At 49.0% G+C, this 18,135-nt stretch overlaps 1 protein-coding gene across 15 annotated transcripts in view; it reads left to right on the top strand.

Annotated features, from left to right (window-relative positions):
• The window catches only part of DMBT1 (deleted in malignant brain tumors 1), a 72,586-nt gene extending 59,112 nt beyond the window's left edge, over nucleotides 1–13,474 (top strand). For all 15 annotated transcript variants that reach the window (XM_069566758.1, XM_069566757.1, XM_069566762.1 and 12 more), the window contains 6 exons: nucleotides 539–689; nucleotides 2,308–2,516; nucleotides 3,605–3,789; nucleotides 9,888–10,276; nucleotides 10,869–11,137; nucleotides 12,920–13,474. In XM_069566758.1, coding sequence (XP_069422859.1) covers nucleotides 539–689; nucleotides 2,308–2,516; nucleotides 3,605–3,789; nucleotides 9,888–10,276; nucleotides 10,869–11,137; nucleotides 12,920–13,086 — 1,370 coding nt within the window. In that variant the 3' untranslated portion in view covers nucleotides 13,087–13,474. The remainder of the gene's footprint in view (nucleotides 1–538; nucleotides 690–2,307; nucleotides 2,517–3,604; nucleotides 3,790–9,887; nucleotides 10,277–10,868; nucleotides 11,138–12,919) is intronic.
• The last annotated feature ends 4,661 nt before the right edge of the window (nucleotides 13,475–18,135 follow it).

Here is an 18,135-nt window from a genome sequence, read left to right on the forward strand (position 1 = left end):
GCACCATCTGGACACAGATCCTCAGTGCTCAGGGTAATCTCTAGGGCTTGCAAATTCTTTCCCATTGTGGAGTTGATTCCTGCCATCCTTCCCATCCCTGCTCCATCCACATCGGGGTTCCCCAGTTACGCCAGCTACTCTCATACCTACTCTCATACCAGCATGTTCCTTCGCACATGCTGTTCCCTCTGCCTGGAACACACTTCTGACCTTTTGGCCTCACATCCCTGTGTACCCGTCCCCTTTCCCTCCTCAGTTTGAGTCAGGAGCCAAATCTCGCAGCTCCTAGCACCTCCTGGGCTCTGCTCCATCACAGTCCCACCCCTGGAGGCTGGGATCCACTCTTTTCACTCCCCACACTGGGGAGGGACGAGGAGAACCGTGAGGAGATGGCTTCCCTAAGTACAGCTGCCCTGTATGGGCACCGCCCTGACCCTCAGTAGGTAGTCCAGGTGTAGGCGCCTCCCGGTGGATTTCCCCCGTGTGACTGCACGGTGTACACTGCGGGTCATCGGCATTTCTCCCTTTGTCCCAACAGCAAATTATTCCTGCGGAGGCTTCCTGACCCAATCTTCAGGGAACGTTTCCAGCCCGTTCTACCCTAGGAACTATCCGAACAACGCCAAGTGTGTGTGGGACATTGAAGTTCAAAACAACTACCGAGTGACTGTGACCTTCAGAGATGTCCAGTAAGTGCGTGTGACGGTGTGGTGAGCACCTTGCAGACAGTTTAGGAGGAGAGAAATGGCGCTTCAGAAGAGATATTTGCCCCACTGCCCTTTGTTTCCCTAAGGGTTCCATTTTCGACCGAGCCTAGAAGCAGCCGCGGAGGGGATGCCAGGATCAGAGTCCTGGGTCAAATTGCAGGCCTGTCACTACTTTGCTGCGTGACCTCAGGAAATCATTTAACTCTCCTGAGCCTCAAAAGAGGATAATAAAATACCCACTCCCCTCCCTTCCTGGTTCCTGGGAAAGTCACAGGAGAAATATATGAAAATACTTGGGCAAACCAATGGGAGGGATTATTGTTAGAAGCAGTAATAGCACAAAGAATCCTATTAACAACCACACTAGTTTTTCTGAACTCTTTTCTCTCGGCTCCCTCTTTCTTGGGGGAGTGGTTTCTGGCAGAAGAGGAATAATTCCTGTGGCAGAGCATAGGTTATCTGTTGCTCATCCAATGAAGGGTGGGAATCCTTGTTTTAAGCAGAGGAGACAACATCAGAACCACTGGGATATATGATTGGCTCAAGGGACGGGGGTGACCACACAGAGACACCAATAGCTTGTAGAGTCCTGGAAAGCGGTACCATCATTTTTTCTCTAACAGTCACCACTGAACAAAGTAGTTTTTTCTCTAGATTTCTGATTGCAGTGGCCTGAGAGTTTCTGCCTTGGAAATTCGTGTGGAGTTTTGCAAAAGATATGATGCTATGTTAATCTCTTCATCATTACTATTCATTTGGGGGATTGTACTTAAAGCTCATGAAGTTCTACAGAGGAAGGTTGACCGTGACTAGTTCTGAGCCAGCATCTTAATAACAATGATCACCATTTGTGGCATTTTAGGAAGGCACTTTTCCACTGTTGGAGCCTCATGATCGCTCTCTTTAGTATACTTGCATTGGGAGATTTCACCTTTATAAATAAGAAATCTGAGCTGCAGAGAGGTTATCTGACTTGCCCAGTATTTATTTGTTCAATTATTTGTTTCTGTCACTATGAATTCATGGATTTTAAGAAAAAAATTCTATGGGAAACTGGGGTCTTTTTGATCAAAGAAAAAGTTGAAGGTGGGATGTCATTCTTTCTTACGAACTGTGAAGGGCTGTCAAAAGAGCAGCTGTAGATTTCATATGCATGACCCCAAAAGGCAGGACTAAGAGCGATGTATGGAGGTCATGGGAGGATGAACCTCCACTGGATTTAAGAAAGTCTAACAAACTGGTGGTTACCAGTGGGGAGAGGGGTTGAGGGAGGGGCACTTGGGGTAGGGGATGAAAAGGTACAAACCATGATGTAGAAAACAAACTACAAGGCTCTATGGTATCAATACAGCCCAGGGAGGAGAGCCAATATCTTTTAAATAAGTGTATATGGAGTATAGCCTTTAAATATTGTAATCACTATATTTACACCCATAATGTGTAATATTATACACTGACTCTACTCCGGTAAAAAATGAAAGTCTATTCCTTTCGATTATTAATTTTGTTGAAGTTTCTGGCTTAGAGATGTAACACCTCTGACCGCCGGCATCAAATCCTGGCTGAAAGTGAAGCCAGACTGTGCCTTCCATCTCTGCAGGCTGGAAGGCGGCTGTAACTACGATTACATCGAAGTGTACGATGGCCCCCACCACAGTTCCCAGCTGCTCGCCCGGGTTTGTGACGGGGCAAGGGATTCCTTCACCTCATCGTCCAACTTCATTTCCATCCGCTTCATCAGCGACACCTCCGTCACCAAGAGAGGGTTCTCAGCTGAATACTTCTCCATTCCTTCCAATGGGAACACGAGTAAGTCCTCGCCCATCCGGGGTGACGCCTCTGAGCGCCTTTGGTAGCTCAGCCATCCCAGGGCTGTGGAAGGAGAAACAAGAGCCGCCCCGTCAGGTCATCAAGGCTTGGTGTGGGGCAGAAGGGGGCCAAGAGCAAGGGGTCTGGGGACTCCGGCTCCCCAGGACTGGCTGATGGGTGGTGGGTTGGCCTTTCTGTGGTCAGCAGAGACAAAGCAGAAGGGGCGAGAGGATGCTGTCATCAGACGGTGAGATGTCAGTGCCAAGGGCAGAGGGGACCACCTGGCTTGAGACCTTGTGGCCTTCCCAGAGTGTGGGACACTGTGGCCTTGTTCTGAGACCTAGCACATTTGGCTGATTCCTGAAAGTAGTCTGAGCTGCTCTCTCAGCCACGTCCAGCAGAGGCTGGCGGCCACGGTTGGATCTGTTAAATGGACTGATGTACAGATTGACCAGGGGCTGGGCAAGGAGATGTGCTGGCTATCTTTGTGGTCAGGATTTTAAGCACTGACCTGCCCTTAGCTGCAGGACCTATGCTAAGTCCATAGCTAAGGATGTTGATTTCCCAATATCCCTGAAAGTTGCCCCAAGTGTTACTCTGTGTGTGTGTGTTTGTGTGTCAGTCACTTAGCTGTGTCTGACTCTTTGCAATGCCATGGACTGTAGCTCATCAGACTCCTCTGTCCATGGGATTCTCCAGGCAAGAATACTAGAGTGGGTTGCCATTCCCTTCTCCAGGGGATCTTCCCCACTCAGTCATCGAACCTGAGTCTTCCGCAATGTGGGCAGATTCTTCACCATCTGAGCCACCAGCGAGGCCCAAGTGCTATCCTACCAAAAGGATAAATGGCAACCTGGCAGAAACATTTTGTTGTTTTGCATCTTGCCTCCATTTCTCCATCAGAGGAACCCTAGTCCCTGTGCCCTTATAGGGGTCTCAGGAGAATGAAACTGACTTGAGCCCCAGGGCATTTGGGGGTGTGGTGAGCTGTGTCCACAGGAAGACCATGTGTCAGCCATCTCAGTCTTTTTCTGTGGGCTTAGCGGGAGGTTCGCTGACTGACTGCACCGTCTGCCTTTGGCCCCCAGAGCTGCTTTGCCTGCAAAATCACATGCAAGCCAATGTGAAGACGAGCTACCTCCAATCCCTGGGCTACTCTGCCAGGGACCTTACCATTCCCGGCTCGGACACAAGCTACCAGTGTCAGCCCCAGATTACGTCAAGCCAGGTGACATTCATGATTCCCTACTCTGGCTGCGGCACCACCCAGCAGGTAAGCCTGGAGCCTCCCCCCACCTCCTGCCAAGCAAGCTTTCTTAGCAATGGCTGCTATGCTTTGGAAATCCTGGGGACCCAGAAAACATGGCTGTGGTATAACCAGAACATAATCTGGGTGAGGATATAAATGTGTTCCTTGGTGTCATGATGTGGCTGCAGCCACGTTCAAACAGAAAAAGAAGGTCAGTGGGGAGTTTTCTCCCACAATGTCCAGCAGAGAGGATGCCTGGTAGGCTGCCATCAGGTCAGCAAGAACAGTAGCAACTCCCAGAGGCAGTTCCAGGTTTTGAAGGTCCTAGAGCTTACATAGGTCGAGGTTGGGGTGGGTGAGAGGGACGGGTGCCTCCTTTGTGGAAAGAACGCAAGCATATCTTACTTTTAGAAATCTTACAGAAACGCATGGTGGTGCCAGCGCATTGCTGACCCCTGGGAGGACCTGTGCATGGGGTTGGGGTGGGGATGGGGGTGCTGAAGCCTAAACTTAATTGTTTTTAGTCGCTAAGTCGTGTCCAGCTCTCATGAACTATAGCCCACCAGGCTCCTCTGTCCATGGGATTCTCCAGGCAAGAATATTAGAATGGGTTGCCATTTCCTTCTCCGGGGGATTTTCCTCATCCAAGCATCAAACCCAGACAGATGCTTTTTACAACTGAGCCGCCAGGGAAGCCCTTAAGCTTATTAGCTTCACAATACATCCGCCTCTGCAGGTGCCACTTGTTGGACTGTCACCACCTAGGGTGACCAGCTGTCTTGGTTGACCTGGGGCTTGGCCAATTTTAGTGAGGAGAAGTCCCATGTCCCGGGAAACTCCTCGATCCTGTCACCCTACAAGTGACAGACCCTGAGATTAGTCCCTGTAAAACTCCTGAAGTCCTCCAGCAACAAGATACAAGCAACAAGCCTCCCCTCATTGTCATCCCACTTGAAAAGCAGGGAAACTGGGCTTCCAGGAGTCAAGCAGGTTGCCCAAGGCTCCTTAGCCAGGTAGGTAGTGACAGGGCTGACGTCAGACTCCGAGAATCTCAAAAATGTGGCAATGGGTGAAAGAAGGCAGGCATGCCAGATCCCCTGCCCTGTGATTCCATTTCTGCAAAGCTTAGAAATGGAGAGTCAGTGTGTGATGGGCCAGCCTGGTGGGGGCGATGCCTGCAAAAGGCAGATGGAGCTCTGGGATTATGAGAATGTCGGGCCTCTTACTGCCAGCAGTATAGAGGGGATGATGAGAATGTCGGGGATGATGAGTATAGCCCTGCTGGCACTCTTGGAGTTGTTGCATTTAACTCCATGCAAATTTATTTCAAACTCTCCATTCTAGTTCTGAATTTTTGAGTGCCACCAAAGTAACCACTTCCAGATCTTGTCTTTCAGGGAACAGTTCAGTTCAGTTCAGTTCAGTCACTCAGTCATGTCTGACTCTTTGCAACCCCATGAACTGCAGCACGCCAGGCCTCCCTGTCCATCACCAACTCCCGGGGTCCACCCAAACCCATGTCCATTGAGTCGGTGATGTCATCCAACCATCTCATCCTCTGTCATCCCCTTCTCCTCCTGCCTTCACTCTTTCCCAGCATCAGGGTCTTTTCCAATGAGTCAGCTCTTTGCATCAGGTGGCCAAAATATTGGAGGTTCAGCTTCAACATCAGTCCCTCCAATGAACACCCAGGACTGATCTCCTTTAGGATGGACTGGTTGGATCTCCTTGCAGTCCAAGGGACTCTCAAGAGTCTTCTCCAACACCACAGTTCAAAAGCATCAATTCTTCAGCACTCAGCTTTCTTTATAGTCCAATTCTCACATCCATACATGACAACTGGAAAAACCATAGCCTTGACTAGACGGACCTTTGTTGACAAGGTAATGTCTCTGCTTTGCAATATGCTGTCTAGGTTGGTCATAATTTTCCTTTCAAGGAGTAAATGTCCTTTAATTTCATGGCTGCAAGCACCATCTGCAGTGATTTTGGAGCCCCCAAAAATAAAGTCAGCCACTGTTTCCCCATTGCCATGAAGTGATGGGACTAGATGCCATGATCTTAGTTTTCTGAATGTTGCGCTTAAGCCAACTTTTTCACTGTCCTCTTTCACTTTCATCAAGAGGCTCTTTAGTTCTTCACTTTCTGCCATAAGGGTGGTGTCATCCGCCTATCTGAGGTTTTTGGTATTTCTCCCAACAATCTTGATTCCAGCTTGTGCTGCACTCAGCCCAGCGTTTCTCATGATGTCAAGGAACAGACACAGAGCAAATGCAGGTTTGTTGTTGTTTAGTTACTGGATCATGTCCGATTCTTTGGGGACCCCAGGGACTGTAGGCCCCAGGCTCCTCTGTCCATGGGATTTCCCAGGCGAGAATACTGGAGTGGGTTGCCATTTCCTACTCTAGGGGATCTTCTTGACCCAGAGATCCAACCTGCGTCTCCAGCATTCACAGGTGGATTCTGTACCATGGAGCCACCTAGGAAGTTTTTTATTAGGTTTAGTCTGCAGCAAATATACAGCATGAAATGCTCAAATGTGTATAGTGTGTGTGACACACACGATCAGAGGGTGTGTCAGTCACCAAAGACATTCTGCCCATTTGCTGTGTGCCAGGCAAGGGGCCATGAGGGTGCTATGCCTTGTCTGTTCCAGTCACAAGGAACAGTGACAGAGACAGGGGACTCTCGACTAGCTAACCAGATGAGCCTGTGGGCAGCAGATGGGTGCCTGGGCCCGAGGGTCTGCAGTCAACACTGCGGTCACCCAGCTCCCATCGGATCTCTTTCTGGGAGGACCTGAGTGGGTCATGGAGGCATAAGTGCAGAGAAGCGTACAGATGAGTCACGCCCTGCAAACACTCTAGTCCACCTGGCTTTTACATTTTGCAAATCAGTCATGTTGGATTCTGGTTTGTCCTGAGTTTAGTCAGTGGGAGTCGGTCCGCCACAGACAACCACCCTTCCTGGCTCCAAATGTACAGCCTGGAGCCTCTGATGTCTGGGCTATTCCATCTGTGTTCTTTCATTTCTGTTAGGAGATGCCAAGGCCACAGGGCAGCCCCAGTCTTCTAACCTGGATGGTCGTGGGCTGCATAGGTTAATTCTTATTCTTCTGCTTATTTAAATACCTGTATCCTCTACAAACCATGCCTCCAAGGCAGGCCCACATTTCCTTCATCTTTGCCACAGCCTACGCCCCTTGGTGCAGAGCCTAAGCCTTTATAATCAGATTACTAACGGCTGGTTTGTGTGCCAGACACTGAACTCTGAGTTTCAACGAGACTTTCAAAATTCTTGAGACAACCTTTATTCCCATTTAATCAAGAGGAAACAGAGGCTTACAGAGGTTAAGCCACTTGCTCAAGGCCACATGGTCACGAGCCGAGATTCAAAGACAGGATAGTGTGATCTGTAGCTGAAACTTTCTGCATCTCCTCCAGGTACCCTGTTTAGGTGGTGTTGGGCAAATGTAGAGGCCAGGACAGCCTGCCCTCCCCGTCTATCCCATGCCTTGCACAGTGTGGGCGTGCGTGCTTCGTCACTTCAGTAGTGTTCGACTCTTTGTGACCCCTTGGACTGCAGCCCACCAGGCTCTTCTGTCCATGGGATTTCTCGGGCGAAAATACTGGAGTACGTTGCCATGCTGTCATCCAGGGCATCTCCCCAACCCAGGGATCGAACCCACCTCTCTTGCATCTCCTGCATTGGCAGGCAGGTTCCTTACCCCTAGTGCCACCTGGGCAGATGTCTAATAATGAATTTTAATTTAAAGTCAGAACTGCTTCTTATGATCAAGAACTAAACCCTCATGCCACGTGGCTTGGTGTGCATTCAGAATCTAGCTTGAGCATGGAAACCAGAGACAAATATGGATTCAAAAACACTCCCATGTGTATGTCCAAACTGAAGACACTTCAGTTCAGCTTTGAAGGAGTAACAGGATGACAACATTTATGTGGTTTATTGTGCTGATCACTGGCACGCCAATATAAAGTTCCTCATTTTTTAAAAGAAAATGTAAATACAGCGTACTTCCCATAGAGGCTTCCCTGGTAGCTCAGGTGGTAAAGAATCTGCCTGGAATGTAGGAGACTGGGGTTTAATCCCTGGGTTCAGAAGATCCCCTGGAGAAGGGAATGGTTTCCTGCTCCAGTATTCTTGCCATGGACAAGAGGAGCCTGGTGAACTATAGTCCACATGGTTGCAACGAGTCAGACACAACTGAGCGAGTAACAGTTCCCATGGAGGCCTGGAAGGCATAGAGCCCCTTCTAGGTTCTTCTCCAGACCTGAGGCCAAAGTGCAGGCTCTGGCATCCCCTGCAGCCCAGAGACTCGTTCTGACAGGAAAAAAGGGAAACCAAGGTGAGAGAAGAGGCAAGGTTCCCCCAGCAGCAAAACCACTTTGAAAGTGAAAGTGACATTGCTCAGTCGTGTCCGACTCTTTGTGACCCCATGGACTGTAGCCTACTAGGCTCCTCTGTCCATGGGCTTTTCCAGGCAAGAGTACTGGAGTGGGCTGCCATTTCCTTCTCCACTAAAACCACTTTAGTTACTTGTTAAACTTTTCTCTTTTCACAAGTCTTTCTGGAAGGGACTAACTCAGAGCTGAGCTCTGCAACTTCAGATATGGAGTGAAAGCCTCTGCAACACATGCTGTTCTAAAGAATAATTATATTTAGGTTGTACAAGTGCTGGCTTCAGAAGGGAACTTGTCTAATCTCCCAAATGGCCAGGAATGTACTTTTGTTCCTCACGGTGTACATGACTGTGACTCAACGACTCACTTCTTTTGTTGTTGTTGACTCAGCCGCAGGGCATGTGGGACCACAGTTCCCTGACTAGGCATTGAAGCTTCGCCCCCTGCATTGGAAGCACAGTCTTAACCACTGGACCACCAGGGAAGTCCCCCTTCCATTTTTTTTTAAAGAGTAAGGTTGTCTTACATTTTACAAGGGCTTCTATCTAGGCCACTATTTTTGTGTCCATTCCTGCAAAGGCGCCCACAGCTGGTGGGAACTCGTACCAGGCAAGGTTCTGACCTTCACAGCATTTGGGAGGGAGCCCTCCCCCCTCCCCTGTCTCCACCTGGGAATGCTGCTCTTGTGCTCAGCTCACCTGCGGCCAGATGATCATGACCGTGGGGCTTCCAGGGGCACTTGTTCACTTGTGACCTTTTGGCCATTTGGGCTTGCTACTGCCAGCTCCATCCTTCTTTCATCACAGTACTTTTGCTGGGCTTCTATGCCCCAGGTCTTTCCTCCATTCCATGAATTTTTATTGATGCTAATAATGCTATCATCAACACCACCAAGCTCTGGGAAAAGTGAGATGCTTAGACATCACCCTTTCCTTGAGTTGCTCACAGAGCATCAGGTTGCGAGACTCTTTTCCCTGGAGAGGTTGTTCTTACAAGACGTAAGCCCATCAAGCAGCATGAGAGACCTAGTGCTGCTTCCTGAAAGGTGCAGTAGGAAATGGTGTTGTGGTTTGGGGAGCAGAGAGGCAAAACATGATGGAAATGCTCCTGTGTTGCCATGGCGCCCACCCCGTGCTCCATAAGAGCCTCTGGGGAGGTTCCTGCCCAGAGGTCAGAGAGCTGCCACGGCTATAAGTCTGGATCTCTGTTGCTTTGGGCTCCAGCAGCTTCAGACACCAAGCTGCAATAGCTACACGCATCCCCACAGCACAGTGAAATCGAATCCCGCCAGCCGCCCCTCCCTCACAACTGCCTCCCAGCAAGAGTGAGACTGAAACAGAACAGCCCGAAGGGCCCCGAGCCAGGAAGATCAAACTCAGCTTAGTCATACAGCCAGGGTAGGGGTCATCCAGACACACCCATCCTTCCTTGAGCAGCAGCTCCCGGGAGGACCACCAACCTCGTGGTCTGTATCATGAGGCAAAGGAAAGGGGAGGTGTGAAAGGAGGGAACCTTGCTGGGAAGTGTGTCTACCCCAGGTGACAGTAGCCATAGCGACAGATACCTCCCATCTCTCTGAGGCTTTGGGAGCATTTTGTAGTCTTGCAGCACCACTTCAATCTCCTCCTAACCCAAACCAGCAATGAGATGCCCTCAGTGGATGACATTTGCCTGAGTCTGCTCTCCTTCCTGCCCCTCCAGGTGGATAATGACACCATTACCTACTCCAACTTCCTCAAAGCGACTGCTTCAAGCGGCATCATTAACAGGAAGAGGGACCTCCAAATTCACGTCAGCTGCAAGATGCTCCAGAACACCTGGGTTAACACGATCTATGTTACTAATGACACCATCGAGGTTGAGAACATACAATATGGCAATTTTGATGTGAACATTTCCTTTTATACATCCTCTTCGTTCCTGTATCCGGTGACCAGCAGCCCATACTATGTGGACCTAAACCAGAATTTGTACCTTCAGGCTGAAATCCTCCATTCTAGAGCCTCCCTAGCCTTATTTGTGGACACCTGTGTGGCATCACCGAATCCTAATGACTTTACATCTTTGACCTACGATCTCATCCGGAGCGGGTAAGTAGCATCTTCTGGGAGTGGACTTCGGCCTTTACCTGATAAACGCATGCCCAGCTAGCCCAGAGTGCAAGGAAGGCAGGCTGGGCTCCAGCAGCTCAGGCTTCAGCAGCCAGGCTATCATTTCTGGGTATCTGGAGAGCTCAGGGAGTTTTCAGTTGCCATCCAGCAGGTTAGCTGTAAAGTAAAATTAGACCAAGTGACTAAACTCCAGGCGAGCCTTAAGGTTCCAAAGATATGCATATAGCAGGAGCAACACTGATTTTGAAGCAGACTGCGGTTGAGAAACCAGCTCAGTGCCATGCTAGCTGCATCACCCTGGATGGAAAATCACACCTCTCTGGGCCAGTTTCTTCAGCCATCAGATGAGTGTAGTGAAGCCCTTATCCCAGTCTGTTGGGAAGGTTAAACAGGGGTAGATGGGGCAGTGGACAAAGAGCCTGCCCAGCAGGTGGCCCACAGGAGGGTTGTGAAAGGCAGCAGGTGGCCTGGTGACTGCCATCCTCCCCGGAGGACGTGCCGCGCATGGTTGGGTGGCGTGAGGAGCGCAGCGCCTTGCTGAGAGCTCACGGCGACTCCTCTGCTCCTCCAGGTGTGTGAAGGATGAGACCTACCGACCCTACCACCAGCCCTCGTCCAACATCGTCCGCTTCAAGTTCAGTTCCTTCCACTTCCTGAACCGCTTCCCCTCCGTGTACCTGAAGTGCAAGATGGTCGTGTGCAGGGCGTATGACCCCTTCTCCCGCTGCAACAGAGGCTGCATCGTGAGGGGTAAGAGGGACGTGAGCTCCTACCAGGAGAAGGTGGACGTCGTCCTGGGACCCATCCAGCTGCAGGCCTCGCCCCAGAAGAGGAAGCTGGGTAGGTGGCCCCCCTCCCACCCCACCATCTGCCTGGGCCCTGGACCGTGAACTGCAGGGACTCAGGCTGCTTTCGTGGGTGTCCTATTTCCCCTTGAATAGGGCACCTGTGCTATATGACACGGAGTCGATACAGAGTCGAACTAGACCTGGTTCCCATGTTCTTCCAAGGGCTTCTGGTCTGTGGGGGGATGCATGTGAGGGGTTTGGTCAAGACAGTTCTAACCTGGGACACAGCACACCTGACACCTTTATCCTGCGGGTTCTGAATACAAATCTCACACTCATCCATGAAACAAAAACGTTAATACTCTTAGGACTGCAGAGAGGGTTACATAAAACACCATTAGTTACACTGCTTTGGCCTCTGCCTGGTACAAGTCATTGGCTGCAAAGAGCAGTGACTTTGTTCCTATCATATTGTCATCAATGTTAACATTAATGATCACGTTATTACCTATGATGAGGACAAACTTTCCCCTCAGGGTCGTGACCTCAGGGTCCGTGCAGGGCCGTGTAGATGCAGGCAGGACTGGTTTATTTTGACAGCTCCCAGCGGTTGACCCTGGAAAAGCCATTTCGTGTTCTGCACCTGGAATGGGGAGCAGAGTTCCCCTGCTGTGCTGTTCTGTTGTGGGTGTGGATGAGGCTATGTTTGCAGAGGGATTCCCATCATTTCTGGTCCAGGCTGGGCCAGGTCAACAAATGTGGTGGCGTTAGTGATGGGGCAGCAGTAGCTGCCACAACCCCCCCTGAAGGCACAGGCTCCTCCTCACAGAGGTTCTTTGACAGTTCCCTCCCTCCCAGGGCCCAGACCCAGGCCCTGCCCTAGTCTGGCTGCTTCCAGGCTCTTCCCTCACATTTTCAGCATTCCGGGCATCTTTGTTGTTCAGTCACTCAGTCGGGCACTGTCCTTCACTATCTCCCAGACCTTGCTCAAACTCGTGTCCGCTGGGTCGGTGAGGCCATCCGACCATCTCGTCTTCTCTCCTCCTGCATCCAATCTTTCCCAGCATCAGGGTCTTTTCCAATGAGTTGACTCTTTGTATCAGGTGGCCAAAGTATCGGAGCTTCAGTTTCAGCATCAGTCCTTCCAGTGAATACTCAAGGTTGATTTCCTTTAGGGTGGACTGGTGTGATCTTTGGAAGATCATCTCTGGAAGATCTATTGTGTGCCAGGAGATAGAACTAAATAAATCAAAACCCCTGCAGCTCCAGCAGGAGGAGACACAGCTCCATCATATGTCACCCGCCTTGAGGGGTGGAGCTACAGAGAGAAGGAAGGTGGGGCAGGGACCAGGCAAAGGGTGCCAATGGGGACCAATCTTATCTCTCCCCTCTCTCTATTCCCACTGACAGGGCAGTAACTTAAGTCCTGTGTCTCTCCCTCTTGCTGGGACTTTGTAGCCATTCCCAGATGGGGTCAAATGCCCCAACTCCCTCCTTTCACATCCATTAGGAGCCTTCAGCCAGAAAGACTATCCCAAAGCCCACCTCTGCCCTTCTGTTTAGAATCCTTCATAGCTCCTGAGAGCTGACAAGACACTGTGAAATCTCCCAGGGCTGATACTCAGCTGCCTTGAGGTGGGGGCAATCTGGCCTCACTTTCCTGAAAAGCACACCTCTCTTCCTTTATTTTTCTTCCCTCCCACCAAACGGTTCTGATTGCCATCACCGTGCCCTGGGACCCCCCCCCACACACACACACACCTAGCCCTTACTTGTCTCCCCTTCTCCTTCCCTGCTGGGCTCATCCTGATCCCGAGTCTCCTTTCCTTCCCAGACCGGCAGGTGGTGGACACGGAGGAGGAGACCAGCACCCACGGGAGCTACCACAGTGCCACCATTTTTGCCGGGGTCCTCGTGGTCATGGTCGTGGCTGTGGCAGCCTTCGCACTGGCGCGGAGAGTGCGGGCAGCCCGTGCCCAGCCTCCAAGCACTAAGATGTGAAGCAGGAGGACGCAGTGCTCAGACCCAAGTCCCCGTGCTCTGGAGTGCGTGAGGAGGGAAGAAACCAGTGTCCAGAGCTTGGTACCCAGAGCACATAACTGTGTTAAACTCTGGCCCAGTGCATGGTGGGGATGGACAGAGGAGGGGGGTGAGAACAATGAGCACAGATTTCCTCCGAAACACAGGCTCGGCACAGGAACAAAATGTCAGGCAAGCAGGTCAGGGACCTAAAAATCCTGCCTGCAGCTGGGAGCTTACACACTAGGAGCACTCATTGTGGATAGAATTTCTTTTCTGACCTTTTAGGAACCAGATTCTTTGGCCTGTGGTGTATATATCTTAGCCTTTCCTTGTTATAGGGCAAGCTGAATAAAGAACTTTTTTCAAAGCAGCTGCCAGATTGGTCACTTGTTTCCGGGGCTGCACCCAGCATTGACCTCTTCGTGTTTGGTGGACGGCTAGAGGGGCTCCCGCAGGAATGGAAATGGCCATGGGGCCCTGCTCTGTAGTGACGCCAAGACTGAGGAGACTGTGGAGTGAGCAGTGGACAGACGGGACCAACACAGCTTCCCAGCCTTTTCCACTCACAGCCCTTGGGGGTCTTCATAGGCAAGGTGATCGCGGGTGGGCAGACTGCCACCTACCCCCACATCTGCCTGCCTCCCCTCCCAGGACACATTACAGCCTCTGTAGAAGAGCCTTGGGGACATTTCCTTCTTGCTACGAGTCCTTGATGGAGCAGGTAGTTTCAGGAGGCCGAGGCTGGCCTGAGGGTCAAGCTGGGACTGTGGGTTGAGAGGGTAAAATGTCAGGAACTTACAAGGGGTCACAGGAGAGAAACCAGCAGTGACCCTGGACACATCTCCTTCCTCCCATATGGTCTTCTGGGAGGTGTGAGGAGGAGAGTGGATTTGGTGGAGAGTCAGGGAATACAGGAAGTGGGAACCTTTGAAGTCTTTGTGAAGGCATCTCCCACCAGGCTGACATGCTGCGGCAGAGGGTTGGCCATTTGGCCAGTAAAACCTCTGTCCTCTGTCCTTTGGCCAGTGGACCCTCATTTAAATCACTCTTGTTTGGGAGAAGGCCACTCACCTCTGCTTTCCTGGGACCTTCTCGGTTTAGCACAGCTCTCCTGTGTCCTGAGAACACTCTCTGTCCCCAACAAACTGGGAGGGTTAGTCTACCTAGACTTCTGGCAGCAGGGCTACAGGGGAGCTGGTGTCTAGCTTCCCATGACAACCACCAAAAGCAGATAGGCAGGAGATGGAGGCAGGAGACCAGGTCACAGTGCAGGGTCTAAGGTGGCTGCTACCCACCTTGGTCCCAGCACAGAGTTTGGGAGACCACCTGTGGCTCAGATCATTGGTCATTTTTGTGATTTTGGTCTCTAGGAGCTAAGAACAGATGGGTGAGAAAACTTGAGGTTTTGCTCTGGACAAGATCAAGACCCTGAGTTACAAAAGCATGTGGGCCTTTGCGGTGCGTGTGTGTGTGTCTCTGTGCATGCCTGTGTGTGTATGTGTGTGAGTGTGGATCTGGAGTGGTCTGGACACTGTCTTCCAGCACCATTTGAGGATGTTGAGTCATCACTCATGTTCAGTCTCTGCCTGCAGAAGAAATGGAAAAAAAAGTCTCTAATTGAGAAGGGTCCCTGGTGGCTGGAGTCTCAGGACCCAGTTCTAACAGGAAGCCCATTTCAGGAGGAAACTCCTGGAAGGGAGGCTAGTCTTGCTCTGACTTCCCTGGAGGGAAGAAGGCGTTTGGGAGTTGTCTGCCTTTTCAGAAGGACCAGCTGGCATTTGCTTACAGGCTGTGTCCACAAAGCCCCTGGTGCTGAGCTCACCCTGGGCTGAGCTTTGCAGGGATGGAGAGCAGTCAGATAAGGCCCAGGGCTCATCCCTGGACTTGTATTCAGCTTGTAACTGTGTCAGTAATGTGTCTGACTCTGTTCTCTAACACGGGAAAGCAGATGGACACCATTCCTGGAGATAAGGCTGTTGAACTGGAGTCCAGTTTAGCTTGAAGGGGAGGCAAAAGTTTACCTTTACCCTATTAGGATTTTATGTGTCAGGGCCTGTGACTTCAGCTGACAGCAGACAACTCAACAGGAGAAAAGCAGACAAGCTTATTTAGTGCAAGTTGAACATAATATGAGGGGAAACTTCTTAAGAAATGAAAAATTCCCAAATTGGGAAATTTACTTGCTTCTATATGTGTTTCAACAAAGAGAAGCAACTGTGGAAAAGTAATTACATCATGTGGGGAGGATAAAATAGGATGATTTTATCAAGATCTCTGTGTGTAAAATTCTCTGGACTCAACTTTATGTCCTGATGATAAGAATGTTATTTCCTTCTGGCATAAAGGGCATGCATTTCAGTGGCAACTTATTTCCTGCTTATGAGAAAAACAAAGAAGGTCAGAGCGTGCATGTGTGTACGTTGTTATTTTTCTGGATTTGCCTTTTTTCCAAGTGTCTTTAAATCAAAATAGTCAATAGGCCATATCAACATATTTTACAGTGGGAAGTTCTGAATTCCTTCAGGGGTAAACATAAAAACATGTTCAAGACTTTAAATAGGTTCAGTTGTTTTAAAAATAAGTCATTTCACACTTTAGAGTCACTCTGGAGCCTCTTTGGCTGACCTGGTCCAGGCCAGCGGTTTGCGGTCTTCACTGCTCCCAACTTCAGCTCTTACAAAGGCGACTTTCCAGTCACTTTGAGAAACATTCCTTGGCCTTTGGGTAAAAACCTCCCTGCAGTTCAATGCATGACAATATGGATAACATAGGGGAGAAAAATCAAAAGCTTAAGTGGCTTCAAATAGAAGAGCAATGTTTCTAAGACCTGGAAACATTGATGAAATACTAATGGCTGGTGGGGTGAAGCTCAGGGGTTACATGGGAGCTGGGACCCCCTGTCTCTCTCACAGGCAGGACCTACTGGAAGGACCAGGAGCGGGCCAACCTCATGGGGACTGAGGAGCATCAACCCAACCAATGACCATCAGCCAAGAGAGGCTGATGAAAATCTGCTGGGTCTGGGGCCCCACTGTGGGAGGCACAAGACAGACCCAGCTGGCACTCTTGGATCTCGGACCAGATCTCCTACTAGAGCTGCCCTTTCCCAGTCTCTCTGCAGGAGGTTCAGTTGATTCTGGGCTCATGGCCCAGGAAAGAGTCACATGGAGGTCACTGCAAAACTGCTAAGACAGGAGAGGAGAGTGTGGGGATGGAGGATGGGGACAGGGCAGAGGAAGAAAGACACAAAGATTCACAAAAACATCCCACTCCAAATGGACCTGTGAAACCAAACGACATCACATAAAGCAGACGAAATGCTAAACGTTGGCCAACGAAGTCAACAACTGGAACAGATATTCACTCTGGATTAGCTTGTTTGTGTGAATGTTTTAACAAGGTGGATTTTATATAACATAGGATGAACCATTTTAAAGTGTACTTCAGTGGAATTTGGTATAATCACCATGTTGCTGCTGCTGCTAAGTCGCTTCAGTTGTGTCCGACTCTGCGACCCCATAAATGGCAGCCCACCAGGCTCCTCTGTCCATGGGATTTTCCAGACAAGAGTACTGGAGTGGGTTGCCATTGCTTTCTCTGAATCACCATGTTGGGCAGCCACCATCTTTGTCAACTTGCAATGCATTTTCAGCAGCCCTAAATGAAGCCATGTGCCCATAAATGGTCATCCCTCTCCCCCTCCATCCAATTGGAAGGTTAACACTACCTCACAACCATGAATCTTTTATGTCTTTATGGATTTACCTAGCATTTTAGATTAATTTTTTTAAGATTAATTTTTAAGAACACTCCTGCAAAGACTGTAATTGGAATCTTAAAGGGGACCAATGGTATCATTGAAAGCATAACTTCTGATATTTCTAAAAAAATTATTTTGAAATAACTTAAAACTTATACAGGCGCAAATTCTCAACAAAATCCTAGTATACTGAATCCAGCAATGTATAAAAAGAATTATGCTCACAGTCATGTGGGATCTATTATGAGTACACAAGTCTGGTTCAACATTCAAAAATCAATTATTGTAATCTAGGACATCAAAAAGGCAAAAAAGAAAAATCACATGATCAGAACAATATATGCATAAAAACACTTGAAAGAATTCAGCTCATTCATCAGAAGTATTCAGAGTGAAATAGGAACAGAGGGAAACTTCCTCAGCTTGTTAAAGAATATGTATAAAAACCCCATAGCTGACATCATACTTACTGAGAGACAATGCTTTCCCACAGATATCTGGGTCAGGGCAAGTATATCCTCTCTTACTACTCATTTTCAGTATCATACTGATTACTGAAAAGTTTTGCTTCTCGTATGCAATAGGCAAAGAAAGTAAGTAAAAAACATTCAGATTGGTAAGGAAGATATAAACTTTGTTCACAGATAACATGATCATTTCTTAGATAATATGAAAGAATTGTTTAAAAAAAAAACTACTGGAAGTAATACATGATCATAGTAAGGCTGCAGAATGAAAAAGTTAATACACAAAAGTCAATTGCTTGCCTATATATTAGCAATGAACAAGCAAAAATTTGAAATAAAACCTATATAATTTACTTTAGAACCCCCAAATGAAATGCTTAGGGTTTAATCAAACAATTTTTTTTCATGATTTATATGAGAAAAACTACAAAACTCCATTGAAAGAAATCAAAGGCCAGCTAAGTGAACGGAGAAGCAATCCATGTTCACAGCCAGGAAGACTCAGTATTGTCAAGATCCCAAATTGAGCTACGAATTCAATGCAACTCCTTTTGATATCCCAGCATGTTATTTTGTGGGTATTGACAAGCTGATTGAAAGCTTTATTTGCGGAGGGAAATGATTCAAATAAATGAGAAATTATTGAAGGAGAAGAACAAAACTGGGAGACTGACACCATCTGACTTCAAAATTTACTACAATGCTACAGTTACCAAGGGAGTATGGTCAGCTCACACAGCTTAATTGAAACAAAACAAAAGATCACTCAAAAAACGCGGAAGTCCTAAATAGACAGTTCTC

Source organism: Ovis canadensis, chromosome 22 (genome assembly GCF_042477335.2).
Source record: "Ovis canadensis isolate MfBH-ARS-UI-01 breed Bighorn chromosome 22, ARS-UI_OviCan_v2, whole genome shotgun sequence".
NCBI classification, from domain to species: domain Eukaryota; kingdom Metazoa; phylum Chordata; class Mammalia; order Artiodactyla; family Bovidae; genus Ovis; species Ovis canadensis.